The sequence below is a fragment of the Macrobrachium rosenbergii genome, chromosome 16 (genome assembly GCF_040412425.1).
Source record: "Macrobrachium rosenbergii isolate ZJJX-2024 chromosome 16, ASM4041242v1, whole genome shotgun sequence".
NCBI classification, from domain to species: Eukaryota; Metazoa; Arthropoda; class Malacostraca; order Decapoda; family Palaemonidae; genus Macrobrachium; species Macrobrachium rosenbergii.
This window is the reverse complement of record NC_089756.1, coordinates 58,713,704-58,726,057: the sequence shown is the minus strand read 5'-3', so window position 1 is coordinate 58,726,057 and position 12,354 is coordinate 58,713,704. Positions and strand designations below refer to the sequence as shown.

Sequence of the window (12,354 nt, the reverse complement as noted above, 5' to 3'; positions counted from 1 at the left end):
TTGCAATCCTCTAAGGGGAATATGTTGGAAAATTCTTTCAGGATGATGGAACTGTACAATGAGTATTGAGCATTCCCAATAAATACAAATTTAGTTCCTCTTAAAGGTAATAAATGTTGCTAAAAACGCACCATTGAGTTTCGTTCATGACTGAAGTATTAAATGCGTAAAGAAACCGTTAGTAATTTAATAAATATAATGGTATCTTTGGCTTAAATATCCATCAATTGAATTATAATTAGGATTAATTTAAAGTAAAATAACTTTGAGTAAATCAAATCAAATAACGAAGTAATTAAATAATTAAACCAGCATAAATATTGTTGGAACCTCCCCTTTTGGGTTAGCTCGAGCGGAAAAGAATAGCAAGTCAGTAGTCCAGTATCAACCACCGTTCAGTGAAGCAGTGAAGAAGTTACTCCAAAGACGTTAGACCAGGACGTTAAAATTCTACGAAGACACCTGTAGAACAACGACACAGTGTGGCTAAGTAGCAGTATACCTTTCTGTTTCTCGTTTTTGTACATTTATAAGAAGTTAGAGTGTAAGCTAATCACACTGTTGCCTTACCTAGTTGAATGCAGGTGTGTTATGTAGACAAAATGTATTGTAAATATTTTAATATTTGTAATAGGTGTTAGTAAACAAAATTTCTAGAGGAAGATTACTTTACTTGACTCTAATTGGCAAATAAGTTTACGCTGAAAGGGCATGCACTAATATTACTGTAGCACAATAAAATATGAATACTGCATTTAGCAATAGCAAATGTTAATAGTTACATGGGAGTATACTTGAGAACATGGACTTGCAAAATAAAAGAGTACAAATAATTAAAGGGGAACTAGGACATGTCCTCAGCAGTGCTGGGGAACAGTCTTAGCTAATTACATTATTTTAATACAAAATTTTCAAAACAAACCTTGGCACCTTCAGTATCTGGTGTCAGAATTGCCTTTGCTGGTTTGGGCACTGTGCCATGGCACTAGTGCTGGAGAGCATGTCCACTCTGCGAACTACCTGGACCATCTATGCTCCCTTCTCCTCTTCCTCCCTAGTTTCTTTCTCACTTTAGGTTGAGGGCCCCTTGCTGGAGCCTGTGCATGTGGCTCCAGAGGAGGCTGAGAAGACCCTTGGGCCAGGATTAGCCCTGCAATAAAACTACCCTCAGGACCTAGACCTGGAGTGACTATGGGTGTTCTGTCAACTGGCAAAACAGGTACTGAGTTGGCTACTGCCTTGGCTGCTGTGACAACCTGGAGAAAAGTGATGCCAACTAGTTCTTCTAGCCTTTGTGGCATGGCCTCCATAGCAGTGACCAGCTTAAATAGGACATCTTGAAGAGCGTCATCCGCCAGAGTCTTGTCTGCTAAGGATGGTGGTGAAAAGGAAAAGGTGGCTGTAGGTGCGATAGGTTCACAGGTTACAAGGATAACTCAGGCACAGGTTGCAAGGCCATGCCAGGGGATGAGCTTCCGCTGCTGTCAGGGGAATCCAGAAAAGACCCTGCTGAACTTTGGACTGGCTCTCGGCTGGACGCTGGTAGTAGGGCCGGGCCGGCAGAAGAGAGGGGGTCCGAATTGGGGTCGAAGGAGTGCTCTTGCTCTGGCACTGAGGCAGGCACAGACTCTGGCACTAGGGCTGGAGAGAAGACATAGGTGTCATTCTCGGAAGGCTGAGGGCCTTGAAGAGGGCCAAGCTTAGGCACTGGCAGTTGCTCGACGTCAGGGCCTGGTGTATCAACAGTGTCTTTTGGAGAAGTAGAGGGGCAGGACCCAGGTAAGGCACAAAGAGAAACCCAGATTGGGATCCTGTCCTAGGAGGGGATCATTGTTTCCAGGAATGTAGTCAGCTACTTTTAAGATACTAATCTTACTGTTCTGGGGTGTGGTGACCCTTAATTGGACAGAAGGGAGTGTCAGCCTGCGTTTATTTATGCCCTCAGTAGTAATGGGCTTGTTATGTCCAATTATGGCCCCTTTGGGTACCTTGTCTCGCCTTATGAGGGAGATTTGGGTGCCAATGCCTCTAAAAGTGGAGAACTGTTGAGTGCAATAACGACCTCTGGAAGGCCGAATAAAAATAGGCCCTGAAGCTGGGGGTCCAAAAGAAGGGCTGCGAGTGACGGCCAGGGCAACATGGCATTAGAGGAGCGTTATTTGTAAGCTGTCAGGGGCGGATGTGTTGGAGGTCTCTCATGCGTTTTTTACCAAAAACTAAGGGTTTTCGCCCTTGGTGATTATACCATTCAGAGAAGGCAATGTGTTAATAGTGTCTCTACATAATACCCAGCATGTAAGCCGGATAGTGTTGTGTAATTTCAGATATATTAATCTACATTCTGCTCAAATCATTGCCTTCAAAATTTTTGAAGTTACAACTTCTCGAAGCTTATTGGCCCTGGGAAATGGGTTATAGAGTGCTGTGTATGTGTTAGTGCTTGGCCCTCCCTTTACCACAAAAGTGTCATCTGACCAACTTCCAACCATCATGCCAGTGACCCTGGCACCTAATAATATCTCTGCCCAGCACACAAGTTCCGTACTCATGGACAATTGTCTTTACTTTATACAGTACCAATCGAACTGTTCTGACGTTGAGTCTGCTATACAATCTGTCAGTGCAGCTTTCTCCGATGAGGAAATGTGAAGACCTGATACCAGAAACCATTCTCCAGGGGCGATCCACAAAAAGCTTATCCTCTCTCAGGAAAATATCATATATCACTAAGTGGATAAGGACCTGCTCGGTGGAAATCTACTCCAATGACCATTACAATCTGCCTCCATAGGGGCTTGCTGATCTAAGCGTACCTGCAGTGTACCATACAGCAGAAAATGCCTTAAAAACAGCAAAATCCCTCTCAGAAAAAATTGAGGAACAACATGACAAATTTTCACGGGTCTGGGATGTGATCAAAGGATTACAGGAATTATTCAACAGTCTTAAAACTGTGGAAACAAATAACAGTCTATTAGGGATCTGGGAGTGCAGGAATCATTAGACAACCATACAGCAAGTTACCAGACTCCTTTGAATGAGGTATCTATTATTCCCAGCAACATGAGAGAAGTGAGGGTGCAACGCAAAGTCGAGGCGGCCATACCCTCCCAAGTGGGAACTGCCCTCTCTCCTTCAGATGGAGTGCCCACGTCACCTATAGACCTAACAGAGGGGACAGATGAACTCCAAACCTCCTCTCCCTCCCTAGTGCCTCTGGTGAAAGATAGATCTTCAGTGACAATCACCAGCCCTCGTGAGTCTTCTGACCCCTCTCTCTCTCCCCCAACCCCCTGTCATGGATGAGGATGAGAATGATCATGAGGGGATCGGGGACTGGCAGGCACAAGCAAGTAGAATAAAGAAAAGAACCCCTCATTTGCCCGCTGGACTGAAGCTCAACATTCGTGAATCACCTCAACCGAAACCTGAGAAGAGATGTCGCATTGTGATTCACAATTTGCGCTCATCAGTTAAGCTAGACGCCATAGTAGAGAGAGTCAAGTTTCTCATGGGCTCCAACCTTCATCTCCCACGAGCTCCCATGCAAAATTAAACATAAAGTGGCCTACAGGATTACCTGCCTATTTCAACACCTCGATGTTCTTAAAGGAGAGAATTCTTATTCTAATATAAAAGTCTCAAGATATAATCAAATCTGGGACCAACCACCTCCCCCCAGGGGAACTTACTGACACCCCAAGCTGGGATTTAGGAGCAGGCTCGCCTTCTACCACAAGTGCCAGCCAACCTCACATGGTGGGTGACTGCCCACCCCCACTGGCCAACACCCCATCCACCCAAATGATCAACTCATTCATTTCCCATCTTTGGAGTTGTCATGGATACATTAGATATAATAACTTGGAATATTTTTGGCCTCAAGCAGAATATTCCTCCCCTAAACATGTTCTGCAAAAACTTCAAAGGCATCATTGCATTACAAGAAACGCTCCTCTGGCCTAATGACCTTGCCATCTGCAATTCAGTGCATGAAGACTTCAGAGCTTTCTCAACCTCATCAATGCAAGTTACAGATCACATCGTAGCCGGTCACCCAGAAGGGGGCCCTTCTTTCCTGTGGCACAAATCGTTAGACAATATGGTGAATGTGATGACCTATAGGAGTGACAGATTGCTGGTGCTTCAAGTGACAGTAGGGGACTCTTAAGATCCTAATGGTTAATGTTTATATGCCCTGGGAAAAGAACAATAATTTTGATCAGTACTGCATGATCCTGGGTGAGTTACACAGTATTATTCACGATTCGAGTGCTGATCATATTTGTATAATTGGGGACCTTAATTCTCAACCCCACAAAACAATTTTATAATGAACTTACTTGCTTCTATCAAAATCACGCTCTCCAAATTAGCGATGTAATGCTCCTCCCTCCCTCCTTCCATACCTATGTACAAAATAGAACGGACACAATTACAACCTCCTGGCTGGACCACTGCATCACGTCCCAACAACTTCATGATTCTATTGTGACCTGCAACATTCACTATGATCTTGCAACAGGCTATGGTCACATCCCCTCACAAGTGTCATTCAGTAACCCATCCCTCCTTAATGTGAACGCCCTAACTGCAGTCAATAGTTCAACTGGCAGACACCTTACTGTGCACTAACCCAAAATGTAGAAATGACCACCACAGGAGAGATCTGAAAGAATTCTATTCGAATATAATTTCCGCTATGCTTGCCTCCAGCAGGGATACCTTTAGATCTCATTAAGGCAGCTCTCATAATATACCTGGATGGAATGACTTGGTTACAGATCTGTCTACTGTAATAATCTGCTTAATTTTTATTCGTGGCCTTTTAAAGTAAATTACTTTCAAGTTATTCTCAATTTAATTTTATTTTTGTGCCACAAGAAAAGCTGGTTAAGGTTGTTCTTGCTCCTACCAAAGGTTTTTATTATTTAAGTCAGGGGTTTTCAACCTGGGGTACACGTACCCCAGGGGGTACGCCAAGAGTCAGTTAGAGGGTACGCTCTTCCCACGGGTGTTAGGGTTAGGGGCCTGGCCGCCCACTGACTGCATAGCCACAGGTAAATAATTATCAACAACTTTCTTTATTTTTATGGAGTTCTTTGTTTACAATATTGTTGGTTATGTTAGGAGAGTTGTGTACTTACTTCCCTTCAGTACAGTACTTGCAAATATACACAATGGAATGTTTTTCTGCGTTTGTTTTGTTTTCTACTTTATACAAAGTGATGGGGCTACATTACTGACATTAAAAATACCCAAAATGGTACGTGGGGAGAAAAAGGTTGAAAACCCCTGATTTAAGTGGTACCTCGCCCATGAAAGTTGTTTTTTTCTCTTTTCATGTAATTATTTGGCTGAAATGCTTGTTTGGTAATTTCCCCGTTCGCTGCCTCACGTTTGGTGGGGACTGTTGGCTGAGGATGAAGGCAGTGTGTATTCGGCTCCTTATCCTGGAGGTTTTTGGAGACTATTCACACAGGATTCGACAATGAATTTTTCTACAGTTTTGCTGGTTTTCCCCTGTCTGGGGACTTTGTTGCAGCTGCTTACTGAGGGGCATCTCCTTTGCTGCGGTCGGATGCCCTTCCCGTGCACTATGGAGGGCACTGCCTGTGCTCCCCTGCATCCTGTGTTCGTTTTTGTATCCTTGGACTCGCCTGCTGCCCTGATTCTATTTTGATAGCCGGTAAGGATATAAACTGTGTGCACTTTGTATAGACGTTGCTGACTCGTGTCAGTGTGCTGTATCCTCCGGCTGCAGACTCCTCGTGACCTCAGGATCGTTTTTGGGCAGCCATGTGTGTGGTTGTGCCACATCTATAAATTCATCATGTTATCACCCTGGACGTGTGTTTGTCGGGATTTTCTTCGACTTTTATTATTTTTGTTCTGATTAGTGCCCTGATGTTATGGGCCGATGACAAGGCCTTGAGGAGGCGCACTCTCTAAAACTATCTGGGTGGGATTCAATAAAATTTGGTCAACAAATTACAGTTTTATTACAAAAAATAAACATTTAAACCCATTAACAATACTGAACATGAATGAAAGAGCATCACGGGCGGCTAAGCCAATGTGCATTAAGAACCAACACTGATTAATCGTTAATAGCAAATTTCCACTGCACACGCAGTTTCTTACTACTCTCACCAATCCAATTCAAGGAACCTGAAAGCTCTTTGGGCTTTGTTACTTGGTAGCCCTTAGGGTCTTTGATATCACGTGCTTGAAAGACACTAAGTCCACGACTGGACGAAAAAACACAACAAATCGAGAACTATTTACTCTAAACTACAATTAAATGACATTCTTACACTTGCAGCTTTCGTTTGCTGCGCAAATCAAGTTCCTCATCGCAAGGATGACACATCTATACATGGATAAAGATAACTCACAGTTACTACGGAATTCGACCTGGTATGGCGATGGCTGCCAGAGAATCGAGAGACACACTAAAACATCACGGTACTTACAACGTTCAGGACTAGGGCAGGAATGAGGCGTCGCTTCGCCCTACTTCAAAGGAAACTTACGCTTTCCCGCGTAAACTACAGAATCCTTGTAATTCAGGCGGGAATCATCGCTTATTTAGGCATTACGGAGATCAATGAATCTACTTTACTTGTGAATAGGAAGAATGACAGTTAAGTTATCATCTGGGATCAATGAATTGACTCGAAGTTCTGGCTGAAGGCCGTAATCTGCAAATTCTTGAATGGCTACGGAGTCCTTGGCTCCAAATCTCTACATAGACAATTTAGCTCGTACTAGGGAATAGCAAATCATATTCATTAATGAAAATTCATAGTGTCTTCATTACTATAAGACGCGCTCCTTCCCCTCCAGGCATTTAAGAATTACTTCTTAACTCTGTCGCGTATTGGACAACTTTCTGCACAATGAACTGCCCGCGAGATCCCTCAGTCTTGCCCCAATTTAACGCAACACTTGTGAAGTTAAATGGCGGGGACTTCGAATGATCAGTTCGAAATTCCCGACATACTCCACACCCGAAGTATGGGGCGTTGAAATGCTGGACAATTCAGGAAAGACTGAGCTCGGGGGGAGTAACCACTCCTACACTACTCAGTCAGGCTCGCTGCGTAGCGCTCCACAGCGACTCTAACAGAGTACACAAAAAACATGACATGGCAAAAAAAATCACACCAATATCACACCCCGGGGTAATCAATGTCACACATGTACAAACAAAACATCAATGGCAGATATATACATATAATGTACCCATTCACATAAGGTAGACATGAATCAGCATAGAAACTCATCAGGCAATGAGCCTGCAATAACATCAAAAGCATAAATGGAAAATCACAATCAAGGAAACATGAATATACACTCTCATAAGGCCATCTGCCTTTAACCTTCTTCATGCAACACGCATGTTATTCTAGGCGACACGTCTTCAATAATAACTCTAGAATGTGTGCAACAAGCATAACCAGTTCGATAGGCCATTCGCCTTTAAGGAAACAGATTACACTGAATCAGTATGTACTCTTTCACGGGACACATGCCCTCAAAACTCTTTCACTTCTCTTATAAGAAGTACTCATTACTCATATACATTTTGGTAATTTACCTTGAGGGTGGGGGCTATCTCCGCACAACGCTCGACTTGTTTGCGCAAGAGGGGGCTCCCACTACCTTACGCTGACCCGACGCACTTCCATCCTCTGAGGATTCAACTCACCTACACTTACTTGGGTCCACCCTCCCTGCCTACTAGAATAAGGGACCTTCCCATTTTCTTTCTTCTGTTTCTAGCTATAACTTAGATATAGTCGCTTTCCATTAAGCGCTTCATTAAAAGGGCGTGCGGAACGTCTTTGTCCGCTGCTTGAACGCAGCAGCCATTCACTTCTCAAAGGGCGTCTTCTACGCCAAGACGTCTTTGTTCGTCCGCCTAACTGAACGCAGCCTCAACGTCACCAACTGACCGTCACCACTATCACTCGATACCTCAGTATCATTCACTTCAGCACTCTCACTTACCGCATTGGTATCGCTCGAATCGTTACCAACATCGTCAGTGTCTTCTACGTCACTCAAGACCTTTGTGGCTGGTTGTTCGGATGTTGCAGCCATTGCCATCCCTTGGTCGTCCCCAGACGTCACAACATTTCCTGGAACACCTACTGCTGGGCTGTACGCTCCCTCGTCTCGGACCTCTTCGTTGCCGTCGTCGTCACGCGCCATCTCCTCCGTCGCACCATCAACATCGTCACGCCGTTCGTCTCCCAACGCCATCATCGTCATCTGAGGGGCAAGTTCCAGGGGACCAAGTGGCTGACAGCACGCAGGGACTCAACATCTTCGAACAATACCTTGGCCGAACGCACGACACCGTCGTCGTCCGGGTATGTCTCCACGACGCGTCCAAGGGGCCACGTTGCCCGCTTTTGATTTTCTTGCTTTATTAACACGATGTCTCCGGGGTGTAGCTTGGTGGGTTCCCCAGACTGACAATCGTGTCGGGCTCTTAGGGCACTTAGGTACTCCTTCCTCCACCTCTCCCGGAAGGCCTTTAAAGTGTCTGTTAGCTTTAGATATCGATCCCGTAGCCTCCGGGAGGTGAAGGTAGCATTAAGGTCTTCATCTGGTAAAACAGGTGCCATTAAGTTAATTAAGTGACCTCGTATTAAATGAGAGGGGGTGAGGACCTCGTCCTCGCACTTGTCACCGCTATACATCAACGGCCTATTATTAACTACCGCCTCCGCCTCTTTCACTAGAGTTAATACGTGGGCCTCCGGCAGATACTTTCTCCCGAGGGCAATCTGAAGGGCACGCTTCGTAACACCAATCAGACGTTCGAAAAAACCGCCTTTCCACGGCGCACGGGGGGTTTGAAATCGCCATTCTACACCAGTCCTCCTCAGGAACTGCTGGACTTCATCCTCTTCATAAAGTCCCTGAAGGAGGTTGCTGGCCGTCTTGAACGTTTGGTGGTTATCAGAAGTGATTAAGGTCGGGGCTCCATGCGTAGCACTGAATCTTCGAAGAGCTAGAACAAATTCCTCCGCTTCCAAGGAGGGGCAGAAATCTAAATACACGGCCCTGGTGGCCATGCACGTCACGATGAGGATATAGCCTGGTCGTGTTTCTGTTTGTATGGCCGCGGTGTGGTCCACGCCGACTGCGGCAAATGGTTTCTGCAAGGTGATCCTTTCCTTCGGCAGGGGGGGTGGCGGTGGTCGTCTCATCAGCGGTTGGAAGGCTAGCATGCACTCTGGACACTTCCGTACAACTTTCTTAGCAATAGACCTCAGGCCCGGCGTCCAGCATTTCTGTCGAAAAATCGCCATTAGCGTATTGACATTACAATGGAGGTGCAAACAATGCAAATACTTTAAGTATGCTCTGACTAAGTGTCCCTTGGCAGGCAAAAGAATTAAATGTTTCATCTCTTCAATTTGGGACACTCGTCCCCTAGTGCAAATCAATTTATCTACTATAATTAAATTTAATTGACTCACAAAATTCAGTATCTCACGAGGGGGTCTGACCTCACCCTCCAAATATGCATACACAGTAGGTAAATAGAATCTTTGCTCTAATAAGACAAGAGCCACTCGAAAAGAGCTCGAAAGATCCCTTTTCACTTTTGCAAACTTTAACACTAATCTGGTTACTCTAATCAAAATTCGGAACTCAACCTCCCTGAGTAGTAGGTCCCATATCCCTCCTGGGGGAATAGAGCTTGTTTCTTCCCTCAGTTCCTGCACCGCCGCTACCACGGTTCTGATATTCGTTAGATCTGCCTCTTTGAAAGGAACAGGCTCTCCTGCGATTCTCAAGAACTCTGGACCCTGGCGCCAAAGAGGGTTCTGCTGCAATTGCTGGATTGTTGCGCCCCTAGACAAGACATCAGCAGGATTCTGTTTGCTGGGCACATACTTCACACTGAAATCACAAATCTGGCGGAGAAAAACAACTTCCGCCACACGGTTAGATATAAAGATATTTTTGTTGTCCTTGGCATCCGGGGATGCCACCCAGGCTAATGCCACTTTGCTATCTGACCAGATACTAATCTCTTGTGGCTCTATTAGTCCTTTAATCGTTTTCGCTAGCCTACAACCTAGCAGCAAAGCTAAAAGTTCTAATTTAGGGATGGTGATTTTGAGCATCCCTTTCGGAGTGATTCTCATTTTGCTGGTGAGTAATCTTACGTTACCTTCTTTATTTCTGACATACGCTACAGCACCGTATGCCCTACTACTGGCATCGGTGAATATATGGAGTTCGGATCTTCTGACTCCTGCCGCTCTAGGAAATGTTAAATCACCGACTGATTTCAACTCTGCTAACAGTTCTCGCGCTTCTTTAGCCTTTTCCTTACACAACACGTCATCCCATCCAATCTCTTGTTCCCAAAGTTGTTGGAGAAACAGCTTTCCCCTAACAAATAAAGGACTGACTAAACCTAGCGGATCGTAAATTGACACTAGTAAAGATAGTACCCTACGTTTCGTAGGTACCCATCCCTCCCCCAATTCACGAATCCTCTCACTCTCTTTCACACACAGACAGTCGACGTCTCGAGCCCATCTCAGCCCGAGCACGCTCACATTCACAGGTTCTTTCCACTCTCTCTCGCTATCGAAGGCTATACTGTTCGTTGCCCACCCTTCTAACGGCATTCTGGCCCTATCCAAAATTGCATGGACAGATTCTTGTTCTTTTTTCATCTCATCCAGACTTTCAAAGGTACTAACATAGTTATCAACGTAAAATGACTTGCTTAATTCAGGTCTTCCTTCTAAACTAAAATGATGACTCAATACTTGTTGTAACAAAAAGGGACTAGCCGTGATGCCGAACACCACGACTCTGAAAGCGAAGGTCAGCGCTCGACCTGCTACCTCTCGCCACAGGAATCTTGTATATTTGGCATCACGGGGATCTAATAGTACTCTATGAAATGCTTTGCTTATGTCTGCAAGCATGGCGTATTTATTCATTCGAAACTTTAGAAGCATATTATAGGCCAACTCTACTAAATTAGGCCCAGGTAACAGGCATTCATTTAATGATTTATTATTCTTAGCTTTGGATGAGGCATTGAATACGATTCTAAGGGGGGTCGTGCGGCTATCTTTTTTAATGCCGAAATGCGGCATGTAGTATCCTTCTATTTTTGGATCTTTTACTTCATATATAAATCCTGCCTCCAGGTATTTGTCGATCACTCCCTGATATTGATTATAGTATTCCTTGTCTTTCTGAAATTTGGTTTGCAGCGAATCCAGCTGTGCTACAGCATTTCTAAAGTTTGTTTCTGGCCTACCTTCTGAACGGAACGGCAAACTTACTTGATATCCCTCAGGCTTCTTTGTTACACTCTGCGAAACCTTTCGCATGGCTTCCGCTTCACGGACAGTGTACTGCTCGGATGGGGCGATGCCTACGGTATCCAAACGCCACCATTCATCAACATCAAATGCAATTGGTTCGCTCGCGACCCTACATACCCTGAGCGTTCTCACATGATCTATCTTGTGACCTTTTAATAGCCACTGTGGCACTCTCCCGTATGGCGACATGCCATTATGGGTCAGAAAAAGACTTATCCCGTCGATCTTTTCTACTCCAATAATGAAATAATTAAAGTAGTCTGCACCCACAAGAATGTGCACGTTTCGTAATTTATCGCTCTTACTGTCAGGATCTGCTAACGTGACTCCCTTCCCTACTAGGTGTTGTCTTACTCTTACATAACCTGCGTTATGAATCGGGACGTCTACGTTCTCGTGAACAACTAGTTTCATTCGAACAATTCTGTTACCCATCTCTACCCGGCAACTCACAACGTCATACTGGCCACTGATTTCTGCTGAACCAAAGGGAGCAATGTTCAACGCCACTTTGCCTACCACTGGCAGGCCTAACTGCTTTGCAGTTTTAGCGGAGATAAAGCTTCGTTGACTCCCAGTGTCCAAAAACAAGCGAACCCGTTTACTCCCCTGCTTGTGATGGATCTCGGCCATGGCCGTTGGCAAAATCGTACAGGGAAGATCTACACTAGACGTTTGGGCTACTTTGGCGCTCTTACATGGTTTTGATTCTACTTTCTCTTGGGGTGGACGGGGTTTTCTATCGTGCTGCCTGGGCGTCGCATTTACTACAGGGCGGGAGGTTGTAGCTTGACTGTTACTTACTAAACTGGGATTATTTCGGGACGAAGTGGAGGGAACGGAATGTGCTTTTCTGAAGCTGCTATTATCACAAATGGAAGTATTATGATTATTTCCACAACTTTTACATGAATTGGGGTTAGGGCATCTATCACTACGGTGACCTGACTGAAGGCAATTAAAACACAGGCCC

At 44.9% G+C, this 12,354-nt stretch overlaps 1 protein-coding gene across 1 annotated transcript; it reads right to left on the bottom strand.

The window, feature by feature from the left end:
• Nucleotides 1-8,276: 8,276 nt before the first annotated feature.
• Nucleotides 8,277-12,014, bottom strand: LOC136846965 (uncharacterized). The gene has a single exon (XM_067118220.1). It carries the CDS (start codon nucleotides 12,012-12,014, stop codon nucleotides 8,277-8,279), a length of 3,738 nt encoding a protein of 1,245 aa, XP_066974321.1.
• Between the last annotated feature and the right edge of the window lie 340 nt (nucleotides 12,015-12,354).

Excerpts from the sequence above, each read along its gene's own strand:
- LOC136846965 (XM_067118220.1), bottom strand. The coding sequence starts at position 12,014 with ATGGCCGAGATCCATCACAAGCAGGGGAGTAAACGGGTTCGCTTGTTT.